Source organism: Pectinophora gossypiella, chromosome 22 (assembly GCF_024362695.1).
Source record: "Pectinophora gossypiella chromosome 22, ilPecGoss1.1, whole genome shotgun sequence".
NCBI lineage: Eukaryota > Metazoa > Arthropoda > Insecta > Lepidoptera > Gelechiidae > Pectinophora > Pectinophora gossypiella.
This window is the reverse complement of record NC_065425.1, coordinates 6,758,768-6,778,391: the sequence shown is the minus strand read 5'-3', so window position 1 is coordinate 6,778,391 and position 19,624 is coordinate 6,758,768. Positions and strand designations below refer to the sequence as shown.

The 19,624-nt window shown below is 34.4% G+C and overlaps 1 protein-coding gene across 1 annotated transcript in view; it reads right to left on the bottom strand.

The window, feature by feature from the left end:
- Positions 1-2,522: 2,522 nt before the first annotated feature.
- LOC126377140 (muscle segmentation homeobox-like) overlaps positions 2,523-19,624 on the bottom strand; it is a 34,798-nt gene continuing 17,696 nt past the window's right edge. The window contains exons 2-3 of the mRNA XM_050024819.1: positions 4,267-4,451; positions 2,523-3,241 (exon numbers count right to left, since the gene is read on the bottom strand). Of these exons, the coding sequence (XP_049880776.1) occupies positions 2,981-3,241; positions 4,267-4,451 (446 nt within the window). The 3' untranslated portion in view covers positions 2,523-2,980. The remainder of the gene's footprint in view (positions 3,242-4,266; positions 4,452-19,624) is intronic.

Genomic DNA, 19,624 nt, shown 5'->3' with positions numbered 1-19,624 from the left:
GCTCCCTAAACAAAATAAAATAAAAAATAAAATAAATGATAATGATAAGAAAATGAAATGACCACCTACGAACAAAACAACAGAATGCCTACAGATAAGCGTAATCATCATTTTACATAATCCAAAATTTTACATTTTATTATAGAATTGTTGTCATTACATTATCTTGTTAATTGTCATATTTATGTTTGTATGTAGGACAAACAAATCTTCGATGTAGGTAAATCGTTTGCCATAAATTATTGTGATAAAAATTGTTTTTGGATACATAATGACTGAATGTTACTTTGGAACAAATTTTGTGTTTACAGGATGTTTATAAAATATGATGTGTTCAATTTAACTTCGTAAGGCACTATAAGCTGTTGGTCTCGGTTACTACTTACTGATGTAAGTAACTAGTTATAATCCAAACATGAATTCGAAAATCATTGGTTTAGGTCCATCTTAGGACTTCGTATCAACAGTGGCTGCAAGTTGTCTTTGATTACTTGTGGCTCTGCCCACCCCATTTGGGATTACGGGCGTGAGTTTATGTATGTATGTATGTATGTTGGTTTAGGTCTGTGCTGGATTCGAACCTGCGACCTCAAAGTGAGAGGCAAGCGTTCTAGCAGCTGGGCTACCACGGCTCCCGTTTATAATATATTATCATAAAATTGTCTCTGTTAACATATAAACAGTATTTTCTAAGCTTCTAACGGATGACACCCTCTATATCGCTATCGATACATATCTCGCGACCCGACCCCGTTATCGCGCAATTAAGTTTAATGGATAAATTTAAATTAGCACTCCACACTCAATTGGCTTATCTTCCAGATACTGATGTAAGCAAGCCAGTAAGCACAGTGTTCATATACTTGCTGATAGGTATACTAACAGTATGTCAACACACGTATCATAAACAGCCTATATACGCCCCACTGATGGGCACAGCCCTCCCTTCAATCAACCGGAGGGGGCATGGAGCATACTCCGCCTCGCTGCAAAACCCGCAGTGGTTTTGGAAGTGTTTTTACGGCTAATAGCCGGGACTGTTAAGCTTGCCCTCCGAAGCATGGAATCATCTTACTTTTTCGAACAATCAGGTAATTTAAGCCTGCAATGTTCTTGCCAAACAAAGAACAGTCTCACAAAGTAATTTCGTCATGTTCCCATCGGGAGTCGAATCGTGAGCCTACGTTCTAACCACTAAACTACGGAGGCCGTTGGCGGTGATTTCCCTCATTCAGCGCTTATCGCTATCGGCCCACTAGGGTCGATTAATACTTTCAAATATAATCTTTTTAGACGACGCCCTAAGCTGAGGTTCGCGCCCAACTGGACCTGTTGTCTTAAATTTTGTACCAGATGAGACCCCTCAGTGCTCTCCCTCTGTCCGGCCAAGTATTTAATGTCATATGCGACAAATCTACAATAAATCACATAAAAAGTTTTACTTAGGTTCGTAAATATTGTCCCAAAATTATGTACGATAACCTGCAAAAGTCCAATCAGTTACTTGCAATGTAATAAATTAACTGGTTGCACTTAAGTTAAGACCTCCTGGTTACATGTCGTTTCTGTAATAGACCAAAAACACCTATAAAAACATATTATTTTTTTAATTATGACAACTAATGGTTCATAATAAAATTTCACCACTGTTTATAAATAATTCGCTGTGCTCAGTGACTGAACTTTTGCTCTTTGATTGTACTTGTAATGTAATATTCTACGTAGATGGCGGACTGCCTGCATTTATTTACTGCTCCATCGATTCGTAGCAGTTGATAAGAGTATGAAACAGCGTCGTTGGCTTGGTTTGACCTACCACAGGGCGTATTGTGTATCACTTCTAAGAATGATAGCTGATCCTAGAGTTCTTAACTTGCTAATTGGGCATATAATTATCCTAGTTAGCAGTTGTACATACAGTCTACTTAGTAAGATCGAGTAATTATAGTAAGTAATTATAGAGATGAGTCACTTTAACAGGCCTAAACCAATTATTGTCGAATTTGGTTTCAAAATCATGCTTGGATCATAAATTATCACGTGCTCAGCGGTTAAGGAAAACATCGCGAGGAAACCCACATTCGCGAGAAGTCCATTTTCGGAGGTATGTGACCTAACTTGGGCTGGTTTTCCCTTCGCAGGTTGGAAGGTCAGACAGGCAGTCGCTTCTGTAAAAACCGGTCCTGTCAAATCTTCAGGTTAGGTATGCGGACCCTGTGAAAAACGGGATAATGCTAGGGAGATTGCGATGACAGAAATGAGTATTTGCTGTTTTTGTTAAAAGTGGGTTTCGATGTATCCTAACTGTATGTGTGATGTGTAATATTATAGAGAAATTGGTTAATAATGGCTGAGTTGAAAAGTTCAGATGAAAGAACAAGTGAAGATAGCTTAGATTGGTAACTACCTACTTTCTTTTAGAATAGTTTGTCCTTTACACACGGTTGGCTTCAAGTGTAGATTTATGATTAATAGTTGCTTATCGACCATTTTTATGCAGGAAAGTGAAATAAAATCGCGTGTTCAATGTGAAAGAAATAATTATATATTTTTACTACATAAGTAGAAATAACAATGTACAGATAAAAATTCTCTACACAAAATATTTTACATTCCAACACTGATTCGAGTCCTCTGATCTGGTTAACACAAATTTTGTACTCACATCTATTACAAAATTTCGGAAAAACAAAAATTATTTGGTAAAAGGTAAACTTCTAAATAATATTTAATTTATTTATTACAAATATTAATATCTAATGCAATTAAAACTAAAATGTCTTAATACTAATATTTACAAATAATTTACAGTTCGAATATTGAATTTGTGACGTTCGGTTACAGTCAGCATGACAAACAATATCGCAGGGTATAAAGTTTTTTTTTTATTTAATTCAAAGGACTAAGGACCACCCGTATTCCAAAGCCGTAAAAATAATCGAAATAAGTTTTTATTGTGTTTATTTTTTAAATGTTGCGTTCACTGTTGACTGCTAGTTTGGGTGCTAGGCGAGGGTGATCCGCCGGAGACAGGTGGTTGGACCATGAGGTGCGGCGGCAGCCCCATGGGGGGGAGGGGGCGCGCCCCCATCAGCGGGTGGGGGTGGAAGTACTGCTGTAGCGCAGGGTGCGGGTACAGATGGTGGGGGTGGCGGGAAAACTGCGCCATTTTGAGCTTCTCGATCTCCGCCTCCTGCACACGCTTCGCTTTCGCCCGCCGGTTTTGGAACCAGATTTTCACCTGTTGACAAAAGAGGTTTCTATTAGCTTTTGTTTTACAACCCAAGCCAGTTATTGGCTGCTGGCTAGCAGAGATTGATAAAGTATAATAGCCAAGTAATGAGGAATAATTGAATAATTGACTGTAAATCAAGATTTTCACTCTATACAACTGACAACAATGGATCACGTCAATCTTTTTAAGTACCGTTTGTTGAGAACTTTTGTATTGTATTCAAAGGTGTTACTGATAATCTGTAAAATATATCAGGATAAAATACTGTAAGAAGTTTTGTTATTGGATGGGAAAAAACTTTACGAGAAATTAACGTTTTTTCTCATAGTTTACCGATTTATGAAAGTTAATGTACTTAATGTAAAGGCGTAAACCTTTTTAACTGCAAGTAAAAATTAGAATATCTAAATAAGACCAGCTTCCTCCGTTAAAAGCAGTTTACGTCGATTCTTAGTATTATTGGTTGCAAAATGTTACAGGCGTTTCTTCAGAACATACTTTAGTGACAGCAACTTGACTTAGCTTTCATACCACAGCCCAGTGTGAAAGGTACAATAGAAAATAAGAATAGGCTTATGATAGAATAAGTTTTTCTTGTATCGTGTAGGTTGTGAGACCAGCGAGCTTAGCACCGTAAGCGCGCGACTCTTCCGCGCGCCGACATACGTCACCCGTCACTCTCTCACAGTACTGCACAGAAAGAGACAGATGATCTCTGTCGCGGCGAGAAAGAGTCACGTGCTTACGGTGCAAAGCCCGCAGCCTCACAAGTTCCTAACCCTCGCCAGTCGCCAGTCGTCGGTGTCAGTTACTGGTAACTGACGACTGAGGATATTATTGAACCCCTCACAGAACCAAGATACGGCTCATGTAACGACTAATTGCTTAAATGAAAATAGTAGCTGCGCAATAGTTCCCTCCAGCAACTTAACAAGCCTTCTAGAGCGCGGAAATATCTTCCTTTTCAGACAATCACGTGATTCAAGCTATACCTAATATCGTAAACAATCAAGATTCAAAAATCTTCTTACCTGGGTCTCAGATAACCCCAACGATGAAGAAAACTCGGCGCGTTCAGCGATGCTCAGATATTGCTTGTCGACGAACTTGCTCTCTAAGGCCCTGAGCTGCTGGGCGGTGAATGGCGTCCGAGGCTTGCGGTTGGGCTTGTGCTTCCTCAGGTTACACTTCAGTTTCGGAGGCTCTCCGTTTGCATCTGTGGGCAAAGGAGAAATTTCGGTTATTTAAAACCATTTCAGGTCGATTTAAATTATACAAGATCGAGAAAAGTGCTGTAAATTGATTAAGCTCTAAATATTGCAAACGTGGTTAAAGAAGACGAAATTCTTAATCATATATATTTAGCATCCTTATTTTCTTTTAGGAGAGCGGAAAAAATAAACATCTCTTTCATTATTATTTAAAATTATATTGACTGATTTTATGAAGAACTCTTTGACGGTGAAGCAATATTACTCGTATGTGTCGTTGTCGCCTGGTTGATGAAATGTTGTCATCATGTCATCATCTATACAATGAACCACGAGTCACAAATATTGTATTGAAAAACAAATTAAGCTCGCAAATTGAAGCGAGTCACTTCAAAATTACGCTCTATCATATTTCATTACTCTCTTTCAAAGCTAATAAAGTATTGAATATGTATGAAGAGGAGGACATTAAGAATACTGTCCGAGCTAACCATAACAACTCAATACAATAAAGGATACCGAATGGTCGGAATGCCGATTCATTCCTCGACACTGGTTTAATAAATCGCAATAATAAAACTCATATAAAAATAAAAGGCAGAAAGACGCGAACTCGGTTCGAAGCTGATAAAAATCTATAAGAGGCTATTCTTTACTTATATAGCGATGAAAACAAGCGTATTAGTACGCAAATTGATTGTATTTATGGCCACATTTAGTTGGAAAAATTTGATCGACACCCACGCATTGTCGATTGGAGATGTCGACAGAGATAACGCTTTCGTCAGTAGCTTGGTATGCTCATCGAATGGGCTGCTGGCCATGTCGTTGTGGCTTGTCACATATATCTGTTATCGTGAAATTTTTGTCATTACCGATACCGTTTTAAGTATATTTTGATTTCATCTTTAGCTTCTTCTGTTATTACATTATTATTTATTTATTTAATAAATCTTAATACTAAATATACAATTTAGCAATGCCCTGCAAAACTGTTTAAATATTTTGCAGGAGTCTCTAATAATATATCAAATAGTAATATGTAAGTATATCACAATAAAGTGTAAGTAGCAAAATAATTAACTCAATTAACAATTTAAAGGTTTTATAGTAGCAAGAATTAGGACACGAGTCTAAAAGGTATAAGGGTATTTTTTTTATATTTTTGTTGATTCAAGACGGATGTCTTCAGGCAAACTATTCAGAATATAGGGTAGAAGGTGTGTTACTTATATATGTTGTTATATTGTTCGTTTGAGCGACGTTGAATGATAAAGAACATTATAAAATTAACCACTAACAAGATTATATCTTTGATAGTTAAATGGAATGAATGATTTTGATTTGGCTCATCTTCGGTTATCAAGTTTTCTACATTTTTTACGTTTCGTCGTTACGTAAGTCGTGCATTATCTCTAATCACATCTTAAGGTGCTCATTTGAGCTGTTGTTAATCACAAACGTTAATTACTAATGCTCGTATTAATGAATCTATTAAAGTGTCCAGTAAACTTCCACGTAGCAAATGAGGTCGTACAGAATGGTGCAATCCATATTAATTTCCCTTCTTAAAAGGAAATTAAGTAATTACAACACTGTAATTTGTTCCACGTCCGTGTTTGGTTTGATTATGGTCGGTAATTGGATCGCTTTGTGATATGATAATGACCGAACTTTATTAGGTAATCAATCAGATTAAGAACTGGCTGAATTTTTTTATCTCTTTTGGACAGTTTTTATTAACGTGATCCCCTAAAGAACAAACTTAGAATGAAAATGTAATATGCGTTATTCATATTTCAAGCGTTTAATAACTAGAAAGGGTTAAAACACATTAGTCGAAACGTATGAAACTATTGGCTGGATTTCAGGATGTGATAATCAAGTACTATGATAGTACCTAGTAATATCAGCAGTCACATTTCTTTCAAATGTATAAGTTATGGCTAAGCCAGCAAGCCAAGGAATTATGCGCTTGAGTGTATGTAAAAGTACTTAATCAGAGCTGACAGTAACTGTTCTGTTCCTATCTCTTATTTTGACCATTGAATCAAAAGTCGAAATCGACTTGAAATATACGACGTCTTAAATTGACCGTTTTAATTGACTATAACCTACATAATTTGCTATCAGCTAATTGCTATTCTGAGCTAATTAACGCTTTTCATCGTTGATTGATGGACGGACACGTGCTCGAGAAACTTTCGAGAAAATTAAATCAGATTTGTATTTATTTACGCAAATCATTCAGACCATAAAAGTAAATTTAATACGCTATTCAAAAAGATAAGTAATTTAATTTATTATTTTTGAAATGATTTATTGTTATATTTAAAATAATTTGAAAATAATCGCTTTAAATCAATTTAGTAAAGTTGAAAGTGACATAAATATATTTATGACTCATAATTTAATTTGTGAATTATAAATTAGGTACTTATATTTTATTTTAATGTTTAGTAATAGTTTAATTTCTATTTTTCTAAAATCAAGTTTGGAATCGAAATATTCAAATTCTGAAAATAAGTATATATAATTTGCAGTGACATGATTTTTTTTGATAAATCGCCTTATTACTTCTTTGCGGTCATCCAGTAGCGGACTCATCAACATTAAATGCATTAGCTATATTATTATCAACATCACAAGTGGCGCTAGTAACATATTAATCCTCCGTCACCGTACGAGTCGCTTAATAGCTAATGGGCTAAAAAAAGTTAAAAGAAAAAAGTAAATTATGTGACAGTCGAAAAAAGCTAAAGTGTATTAATGTCGTGTTTAGCGGACGTCAAAGCGGGTACCGACGACATGGGAGACGGAAATAAAATTAAGAACGCTTACACACTTAGGAAAATACTTTCACACTAAAAGCACTTTAAAAAAATCATACCTTATTTGTGGTTTAAATTAGGTAAACCTACCGAAAAAATATAAAAAATAAAAGCCCATTTAGTCTTTAAACAAAATTATCCTGAAAATGTCACTAAACAATACAGCTCTTGTAAACGTTGCTTTACACGCAGTAGCTAAATTATCTCCTTTTAAAAATACTTATACAGACTTTCTGCTCTCGTCTCCTTGTTAATTGTCCAAAGAGATATCGGCTACAGATGTTTAACTGGTAAATTATGCTCGCTTTGTTAGTGACGAGAGAAATATTAAGTAGACGTTAAAGTACATTTAGATATACGGACTTCATTTCAAAATAAGAACTGAAGGGAGCGAAATCAATAAATACAATTTCAATTTGTAATTTCTAAGTCGGGAGTTTTGTAAATTGCAATTCAAAATTAAATTACAAAATTCCTAAAAATGTGTTTCAATGGAACGCGATCAATGTTTCTAATAAAAATATATTATTAATTGAATCAAATAAATTTAATTTAAGTACATTTTTTGTGATTCTAATTGAACCTCGTTTTGCTATCGCTACTTAACGTGGCACTGCTGCTAAAAAGACAGTTGATATATTAATGAGCATGTTTGCTTTTTGTATGCGCACAACCATTAATCGTACGAAGCGTGGTATGTCATTCATTCCAATATTTTAAACGTTCACTGTATACTTGACATTTTTGTTGTTCAAACAACAGAGGCACACATTCCTCGCGTCTGCGGCGTATTTGCTTATGTTTACTATATTTGATGGAATTATTTTAAATTATGTATTGATTTTAAGGTTCAGTCGGAGGAAGTACTTAGTATGACATAAACTTAAAAACAACAGGGACAAGAGAAGAACTTAAAAACAAGAGACAACATACATTACAAAGAAAAAAATAAATCAAAAAACGAATTATAAATTTGTGAATTTTCCAAGACACGGGGAGTGCTATAAAAACAAAAATCGTACGACAACATTGTCGCCATTAAATGCTAAGAATCAGATTTAAAAAATATTAATTCAGTAGACATCGTAATTGTGAAAATTCTGAATACTTTCATAATCTATCTGGTCTACTTCTCCTACACAAATCCTCCTATGTTATAGTCAATGATTTCCTAGAATAGTTTAGTACCTCGCATATATATCTCGGCCATCTAACTCTATAGCCTCTTTATTTCACCTTCAAACTCTTAAACTACATAAATATTCAAAAACAAAGAAGCGTTTGACTATTAACAGATCGTCCACAATATTTATCAGGGATCAAAGAGAATGTCTGTAAAACAAGACATTCATCAGTTAACGAATCTCCTCGCTCTATGAGGCCATTCAGAACGCGGAAGAACGCTTATGAAATCGAATTTATTTTTTATTTTCTCTTAGGTACTTAATTCTTTTCTATCCCAACATATTCTATAAGGTGAATGATATCTCTATGGTGCAAAAAGCAAAACAAATAAACCTGCACTAAATAAAACCCTATACTTCTTAAATGAGTCTTGTTTATTGTGGCCTATAATAATATTTTTTACCCTGGAATAAAACTAGAATTTCCGTATGTAGACGAAGATTTAGATTACCTTAAGAACGGTGATTGAAATCGAAATATTTTTGTTTTGTTGTAGATTAATAAAAAAACCGACAAACAGAACTTGATCATTGCGCATTTAAAGAAAAAAAACATAGACACCACTAAAAATAACAGCCACAAACGGTGCACAAACGGCTTAAATATTTCAATAGCCCAGCTATTTCTATGGCCTTATACTAAATGAGCTATTAAGAGCATACATCCATTTATAAATATATGGTTCCGTAGCAGTTTACAAATAGCACTATTCAATGGGACATTAGTATTTTGGCTCGCAGCCAGCGAGTGACAGAACATTTGACTGCCACTTAAATTATGTTCAAGTTTCGCTCGGATTTCACTATTACGGATTTTGACAGCGTTTAATTTCGCAAATTATTATATTTTCAAATCGCTTTAAGTGATTTTAAACCCACAATCAATAATAACCCTGAAACTAGGGTTGATGAGTCCACCTCACACCCACACGATAAGAAGAGAAGATATCAAAGCGATCGTAAAAGTTTCAAAATAGCCTATTATTTTAGTTCATTTGTGGCTGAAATTAAATTTATGACATGTCGAATTATATTATTATAAACTTTTCAAAATTCTTCTTTTCTTATTCATCTATGTAATTCCATATTCAATTCAAATGCAAATTAAATCTAATTAGACTAAATTATAGAATTGAAATGTATGTCTTGTATTTTTTTCCATTCTATTCTGTTCCTTTAAACTTAATTAAATTTGGCATGCAAAATCTATTCAAATTAAATTCAATTGCTAAAAATAAATTAAAATTTAATTTATTTGCTGACGCTACCACAAATGAAGTGGTCGCGACAGTCTTGTTGTGCGGGTAATTGATTGGGAATGCTTCTATAATTAGGAGCGTGACTTGCTGCTGACCGTACATACCCGTACTTATACTTACAGTACTGAAAAGTCGTTCGGAATATTGTAGGCACATACATTTATTTTACTTCAAACAGTTTAGTCTCTACATACATCACGCCCGTAATACTTAATGGGGTGGGCTGAGCCACAATGAAACAGTAGACAAATAGCCACCACTTTTGATATGGAATCCAAAGATGTACATAATCAGATTAATGAGCCATATGTTGACAGAAGACGGGAGGTCACCCCATCGCCCATGCGAGGTCTCCTATAGTAACTTATATATTATACATCAATGGATAAGTCACTCAGTAAATCCTGAAAAGATATCGTAAAAAAAGTTAATAATTGAGTGAAATTATCTGTATGTTTCCTACCTAGCTTTCTACCTAGGACTCCGTCCTCGTGGACTTCGATTAGCGCAAATTTAACCCATTCTTTTTCATCCCCTTAGGAAGTGATTTCTGGAATAAAAACTTTGTAATTTTGGTCTAATCGAAACCTCAGTGAGGTTTGGGTACCTACTTAGTTCATTTTGCGATGGATGTACAATCAATGAACAAAAGTTCAGTCACTGAGCCCAGCGAACTATTTGTAAACAGTGGTGAAATTATGAACCATTAGATGTCATAATTACAAAAATTATGTTTTTGGTCTATTACAGAAACAACATGAAACCAAGAGGTCTTAAGTGCAACCAGTTAATTTATTACTTTTCAAGAAACTGATTGGACTTTTGCAGCTTATCGTACCTCTGACTACCCCATTGGGATATAGTCGCTCATGAGCTTGTGTGTGTTAAATCTAACAGGCGAAGTCACGGGTTAATTCTATACTAACTAAATAAACTAATCAAGCTTGGTGATTGTAATAGAATATTGATTGCCGAGTGTTAATTGATTTATTGGAGACATTTTGATTAGTTAATTCAGCTGTGCACGCTTTGGCTGAGTAATACGAAAGTTTAGGTTCCTAATGTATAATACCTACTAGTTTCGAGTAGTATGTAACAGTTAAGTTGAGTACTAGTGTCTATCGAATTCATAGACTCTATATTAGAAGGTATCCTTCATCAGCATTGTGATTTCTTTAGAATAAACTTTCAAAGAATAATTACAATACAATACAAAACTCTTGTAAGAATGCCAATAAACACACAAGAATATATATATAATAGGTACATTGACAGATATGGCAAAATAAGTACTATAGGCAAAGTAATAATTCAATATTGCTGCGGCTTTAAAAGCCACTAAACACATAGTACATAATTCAATGACTACCCTGAAAATAACTATATAAAAAAATTAGATCAGATGAGTTTAGATGATCCGATCCGTTCGGAAGGCACGTTAAGCCGTTGGTCGCAGTTACTACTTATTGATGTAAGTAGTCGTTACATGAGCCATGTCAGGGGCCTTTAGCTGCTCAATAGTAACCCTGACACCAATACAACTCTAAATAAACAAATACAGTAGGTACCTACGCAATATTTAAATTGAAATCAGTAGGTAAGTACCTACCTAACCTATTTTGTTTTCTTTATAGAAGTCATACTTGTTATTACTTTTCTTAACTCACAAACTGTACCTACCCCTTGGGAATTGCGAGACATTCCCGCCACAAGTATCCTAGGATTACTTAATGGGAGGTCTCGGCCACGATGTAACTAAAAATTTGTGAAATAAAGAATATTTTTATTTATTTATCTAACAAATTAGTACGATCGTCAATGTGGGAGTTACCGAAAATTATCACTCCTTCCTATTTACTCTATCAAGGACTAAATAGAATAGCGCTGTGATTCGTTATAAATTAATTAATTCACAAGATTAATTTATAAACTAATACAACAAACTACCAATTATGATAATTATCAATTTATAAACACATTATAGAAACTTTGATTTCATAATTTGTATTTTAGCATTTTATTTATATTCATAATATTAATTATCGAAGGTGATTACACCATAAAATGTCGTGACTGTTTGTGAGTTATTATGGCACATGGGTGAAGGTGTGGTCACACTATTAATAGTGTTTTACTGATATTACTATCAATCATTTATTGTCATCTTTATGATATTTATTTATATTGAACAGTGTGTTTTTCTATTAGGTAAAAATAAACGCAAAGGAACGATTTTTTCATGCCATGTATGTGTGTTTTATGCGCTTGTTCAGAATTCAGATTTTTTCAATCACTTCCTTACCTCAATGATGTATTTTACTCAAACAAAACAATACTGTGGTCATAGACGTATAATATGTTAATAAGTATAGTAACTATGTCACTCCAAATTGTTTTAATGTATTTGTCTATTTATTAATATTATGGAATAAAAACATTTGAAAGTTTTGTTCTATTATTAATCATATCTAGGTCTGTATATGATTATGCAAAAATAATAATAAAATTATGGTCACCCGATTTGATAATAGGTCTACATGAGTCTACACTCTTGTATTTTAAAGATAAATGATAAGTAACTAAACTATATTATATAATTTTATTACTTTAAGACCCCCAAAACCCACCCTTTACTGCAAACGGGACATCTAATACCTTTGACATTACAAGGGAAAATATATTATATATTATATAATAAATATATTATTATTATACGTAAAATAATGTATATACAAACATAATAATATACACGTAAGTAAAGATATAATTAGTATGAATAATAATAATTATAAAATCGGAATAGTCACCCGACATAAATACCGTTTGAAATGATTCACGCAATAATTAATTAAACATATTCATTAAACAATTAATTAAGTTCTTATGGACAGTTTTACGTCATTCGAATACAATGTTTATTTATTAAAAGTATGTAGTTTGTGGCTTTGCTTACCCAAATAGGGATAATATATGCATGTACTACTGTTTGTATAGGAAAGTTTTTTTTTAATTAGAATATACATAATTTTATACCTTCTGTTACTCTATGTTCGAGGCCAATAAGTCGTGTTTACAATAAATAATGTCAAAAACAATTGAGCGTTGGATATTGGATAGCAAGCGGAGACGCGAATTTTTGTTGGTAGTTTCATCATACATCACCAATCCCCAATGTAACCCTTTCGCGGACAGAGACCATGGGTCATTGATGGTTCATATTAGGTAGTATGACACCTTGGAATCGGAACGTCCGTAGACGTTCTGTCCTTGAAAGTGTTAAGAGCCACACTCGTGTCGGTGTAGCATCCTCCATCAGAGATAAGGTAGAGACTTTTTAGGGAAAAATAGGGCAGTAGTTTCACTCTTGCCTTCCGCCCCCAAAACAAAAATACAAAACAAAAATAGTTACACGGCAAGTATACGATAAACAAAACTTTTGTTACAGGTATGCTAATCTTTTATATAATAATTACTTAGAAGCAAATAAAAAACCTAGAATTCGTTCAGCTGCTTATCATTCCAGGCATGTCCAAATAAATTATTAAATAAATGATTAGGTAAGTATATTGCTTCTATTATCTTTTATGTCAACAGATAATCATCGAACATTCGAGGATAAACGAATGCTTATTTCAAAATGCATTCATTATTCGATTTATCATTTGAATTTGAATTCAGAACGAAACAAGTACTTATTTTGTTCTGAATTCAAATTCTGATTGTTGTTTTGTTCACGCTCAAAACCAAACAAGAATAGTATTTATAGTTCTGAATTCAAATTAATTTAAGAAAATAAACGCTCTGTACCTACTTATGTACCCACCTATCTCTTTTGCAATATTACTTACAAAAATTTAAACTGAATCTAATAATTTACTAATACACAGTAATGCGATTAGCAACAAGAAATGCCAAGTCGCCGACAGGGACGGTATTAACGTATATACAGAACACTGATAATTACAAATAACAATGTTAAGCTCTTTATAATCTATTGTAAATACCGCTTACAACCTGCCATAGACGCGGGGAGTCCGGCGAAGTGTAGACTTATGAACGCATAGACAGCGAGCTTGAATAGTCCACATAGAGCGTTTCATAAAAATAAAACAAATATTGAGAGACTTAATGAAATTTTGCAGCACATTGCATTTATACTAATGTTATTTAAGGCCTTAATAATGATAAATAAATAAATAAAATGCAATCCACGCACAAATCTGTCACATGTAACAAATTGTAATTAACAAATTCTAAAGTATAAAATTGTGTGTCCTAAACGTAAATTTGTATTAATATTTGTTATTTGTATTGTTGTGATAGAAAACTTGTTCTTTTTTTTTTAGATGGAAAATACTCAATGTATAAACTCACGCTCGCGATTCCCAATGAGGTGGACAGAGCCATAAATTATGACAAGATGATCATTATGCAGGCACTTTTGATACGAGACCCTAAGAATGATGTAAGGAAGAGTATGGTGACAGGTGATCAGCCCATAATGGTCCATCATGTTGGATAGGACAAAATCCTTTTACGACATGCCCTTGAAGATTAGCAGCTGAACTTATTTTGTTTTTTTTATTCGTTCCCAGTGGTACTGTCATTAAAAAAAAATACACATTAATTGTTGTTTATGCTAATGTTATCCGGTTTTATTTAATGATAATTACAATTCATTGACAAAAGTATGATTTATGAAATTTAACCGGTTTGTTAAATAAATTAGGTTATAAATTGTTAAATATTTAAATTAATATTTTTTCCTGGAATTTAAGAGCAGAATCGGATTGATTATTTATTTAAATAGCTTAAACTATTAGTTAAACATGTACAATTAATACTTTCATCGAAACAGTTAATTTTTACCACGAATTGATTAGGTGATTAATCAATTAAAAGAAAACACGTTATTTTTAAGTGGAATTTTATTTAATAGCTCTATTCATAAAGGTACTAATCAATAAGTAAAATTGCTTTCTAAACCACAAAATTGTCAATTTGATTCCCAACTAGGAAAATAATTAATTATTGTAAAATCTGTGATGTCATTTGAATTTTCATATAATGTCTCGCCTTCTAGTGGAAAACACGTAAACGCCTTGTCGAAAAATCACATTTGTATGTGATTTGTTTTAAGTTGCAATATAATCGTTGCAAAAGACACGCTTGATTCAATTCAGGTCAAAATTTGTGGTTTCTATTTTTACCCAAAATGAAATTAATTGAAAAAAGTCGAGGTTTTATTGAAGAACATCACATTAGGGGGTTAAAATGGCCACATCGAAGCAATTCATTTAAGAAAGCAATATTGCTGAAGTAAGTGCCAATGCTAACAAATCGTGTCAAATAGCAATACTACTTTCTTAGATGAATTACTTGGATGTGGCCATTTTAACCCCCCAGATTACGGTTTTCACCACAAAAAAGCTAAATAGTTACGCAGTCAGATCGACATATATAATTCTAAACTTATGTCGTAACTAGACTAAGGTCTGCCCATCCCATTAGAGATTACGAACATGACTTTATGCACGTGTAATTAATTAAAAATTCTTGTGAGAATATTAATGATTATGTCAAATATACCTGCAGTACAATTTCTTTTCACTAAAGTTAACGGAATGCAAAAGTGAACGTTGTAACGTGCAACAAATGGTCATTAATAATTGTCTTAAAATAATGACCTTGTGACCTGATATTCTGTGTTTCTTCATGCTTAACAATTGGAATGTGAACGACATAGAAAACTAGAAAACAACGATTGATGTTAAAGGTTACTTCATGCATGTTTTTTGTGTTCATAAATATTCATTATTATTTTGTTTATTTCATAACTTTCGCTATATAATAGGTATTTTAAGTATCAATAAGTTCATAAAACTTGTTACGAGTTAGTATGCACTTTTAAAATACTCTGTCATTCTATGATCATTTTACATTTCTCCAGAAGGTAACGAAAGGTCTCGACCGTATAGCAAAAAAAAAAACGATAGCTATAACTTTCTTTTAATAGTAAAGTCAAATCGTAATTTGTCTTTTCAACAACCTATCCACGAAGAAACTCTGACCACCTAAATGCTTTATTTAAAAAAATATATTAGTAAGTACAAAAAGATACAATCGAAAATTCCTCGCATTCCTGTCTATTGGAGGAATGTGTCTGTGGCGCATTATTAATAAATGAACACGTTAATACAGAGACGTCCGTTCGCCGCGGGGTTCGAGTGTGGACTCCCACGCCGCGCCGGCCGCCGAGGTGCGCGTACGCACATAGACGCACAATTTGCACGGACCATGGCTGTTTTATTATAAATCACTGTGGCAATGTTACATTTTGAAGTAATTCATATATCATTAGCGACAGTAAGGAAAAATTTTACAATTTCCAAAAAAAATGGTTGGGCACCGGTTGTTAATTGTCGCGCACCGCATCAGCATTGTTGTAAATGTTAAACTTAATATTCATGTTCATTATTTCATCATAAATGAAGTATAATACTAAATGAGTATTATATCATAACACTCTACTGGAAGTTTCTTATAAAAACAATGGTTGTGTCATAATCTTTGATCCATAGCAGAATGAATTTCTCATGCGGATGCCTCTACACCTGTTATCGTGAATGGATATCAATGTTGGTACCGTAGGCGAGAAGACAAATATATTGTCATCTTTCTCATCATCATAATATTAAGTTTGTAAGTAAATAAAAACTTCGTAAGTAAACCTTAGTGTAATAACATCTTTACAGATGTCAATTGCTGATAAGATGCATCTGTCCCTTGACAAAGTCCCAAATTCGGTCATCCCATCTCTTTGGCGTACCGCAACAGGTTTCGAAATCAGTAAAAAGATTATAAATATTTCAATACCCAAAATTATTAACGAAATTAGTTGGAAATTATCGCGTAATTTATTCGGATGGCCAAGATAGCACCACGAAACGATATTAATAAAGCATTAGCAAATTTATTGCCACTATATTATTAACGAGAATATTTAAATTTGAACCCATAGTTCGAGCTTCCAAGAAGGTCGGACACGATAATTTATGTCACGAAAACAATATGGACGTGCCCCGCTCGCCGATGACAAATTATACAATTCGCCACGCTTGATTATTTTAATTAACTTCGCCCCAAACAATAAATAATAAAAGAAACTTATTTTTTTCTAAATTACAACGCGTCTGTCCACCGTAATTTACAACCTTACGTCACGTGTACTTAATAAGATATTTTATTAGCTCTGAGATTTACAAGCGGTATCAACTCAAACAATCTCGCATCAACAGTAGCGAGCTTAAGTTTTATTGGCGTCCTAAAAATCAAAACTCGACTAACATAAACTTAAAATTTTATTATCTGTCTCTCCGAATAAAATTAAAATCAAGTCCACAGCGGCTACTTAATTGAAGATAAAATCTTTTTAATTTCCTTCAAAATTGCTAGTGTTAGTTTTCGTTTGAGTATAATATTCAAAGATGTTATCGGTTTACGAACGCACCGCTAATGATGTATTTTTAAATTTCTGAATGCCAAATCGAGTTCTTTTTTCAAAGCTACCGGTCGCAATTTTGTCGGTGCAAATTGACGAATAAAATCGCATGGCTTGTTTTCGTGAAGGAATGCACTTTGCGAAGAGAGCGGGCATGGCCGAATGTTGCCGAATGTTTTAATGGGTGTTTCTAATTGGTCAACGCGCGGGTCGAGGCCACAATCCGACACATTCCCCAACTACAAATGGACCCTAAAAATTATACACCATTAAACCTAACCGATATGTTCTTCGCTTCTAACCCTACTTAAAGGAAACGTTCATTTCAAACTCATAATTTTAGTATTTGACCATAACTGGACGTTAACTAGGCAGTAAAGAGACTTCTGTTCATTGTCTGCCTTTCATGACCCAAGTTAACTCTTAGCGCTTCTGCGAAACACTAAAAATAATATTCAGTGTTTTACGTTGCCACTTTGAAACACTTAAATATAAGAGGTTTTCAAAGGAATGTGGTCTTTAAAATTGAGGTAATAAGTCAGTTCGCAAATGTAGGGGAAGCAAAATTGTTTGTAAAGTGTTTAGCTAATTTGTTGGTACAGGAAGCACGGATGGCATGGTGGGGCGAGCACCACCGTGTAATCTTCACCTCTGATGTTATCGGAAGATTTATTATTTACTGTCATCGTCCGAGAGATGGCAGCACGCGTCACTAAAGACGCTACTGGACTTATCTCTTTGGCGTCCGGCATTTAAACGAATCTGATTCTTGTTTCCTCACGTTAAAGGTAATAAATACATCCCGTTGAAAACGTTATCTCGTAAGACCTCCCAGAGTCGTCTTAGACGCTTACATTAGTAGCTTTAATTATTTTCCCGCACAGAAATAGCAGAAGTTAATGAAATTTCGAATTCCTGAACGGAATCGGTAAATGCGAACCGCGCCCGTATATGGAAGTCGAATAACGAGAGAACAATAAAACGCTACCACTAATGAAATATTTGCTCAAAACTCGTATAATCGATCAATTTATTCGCGATCCACGCATTCGATCGAGCGACTCGCACGCAAACGAATCGATTAATCGGTCCGTTACGCCGCCGATCGCCAGGCGGAGCCACGCGTCAATAAAATACTTGTAAAACTATCGCGAAATGAATTAAAACAGATGGCGAGCCAATTAGGAAAGGCAATCGTGCGAGTACTGAACGAAAAAAGACCTTATTCTGCCTGCCAAGTCAGTTCAGACCTTATAAAGTGCACCTTTGAGCTTTCGATAGCAAATTCTTACACTACAGTAATAGGGGTTTCGAGTTTCAAGCGCTAACGAGTGCACTTCGGACGATAAGCATTTCCAGTTACTCTGATAGACAAATATGGACATATTTATCTTTAAGTTTGCACTCGGCTGTACGTTTTAGGCGTGTTATGTCATTATACAGGGTGTAACGGAACGGGGGTATCAACCCGAAGTGTGCCTACTCTGTCACTATCTACAAATCACATGCGAGAGTATTGGCCGCCTAAATTCATATTTGCATTAGTTATGAGCAATTGAATTCCAGGTCTTCATGTAATAAATTCAAATTTGCACAACACTACGTAGCAATCAGCTGTTCAAGGTATTTAACTTTTGAGTGAACAGCTACCACCTCTTTTATTTATGCCTGCCCTAGTAAAGGGTAAACGTGCCAGTGATGGCCATATTAATCAATATTTTTTAAATTGTTTTGTTTCATCCTTGTGAGGCCAAGATTTCCAGACACAATAGTTAAAAAAACAATGGGCATTGGTCCCGGTTACTGCTTACTGATGTAATAAGTAGTCGTTACATGAGCCATGTCAGGGGCATTTGGCGGCTCAATAATAACCCTCGCACCAGGATTGACGAGGTTGGTTATCCACCTCACAACCAATAGGATAGAACAAGATGTGAACATACATAAATCACGGCTTTATCCCTAATGGACCAGACAGAGCTACAAGTAATTACACATATCTAATATCACACTTACTGCGCTACTGAGATGGGCAGAGTCACTTTGTTGTACAAGTTTTGTCCAAAAATGTAGTCGATTACCTACATTAATAGTTGATAAAGAAATGTACTTTACAATGCATCTCGTCTCCTTGTGTAGTATGCTTTATTTTATGATTACGTAATATCAGGCTCCCTTAACACCGTCATCCAGGTCAAATGGGCATCACACTAGCGGCGAATGCGTTCATGGCTAGCTAGGTACGGGACAGTTTCATTAGAATACTTTCAGAGTTTTGCAGGCCCTAAACAACTACTACTACTCATACACAGTTACCACCAATCACTGACTAAGGTGTGCAAATACTAACACCTCACCTTACAATGGATCAAAGGACACAGTGATTCAAGAGGTAACGACGCG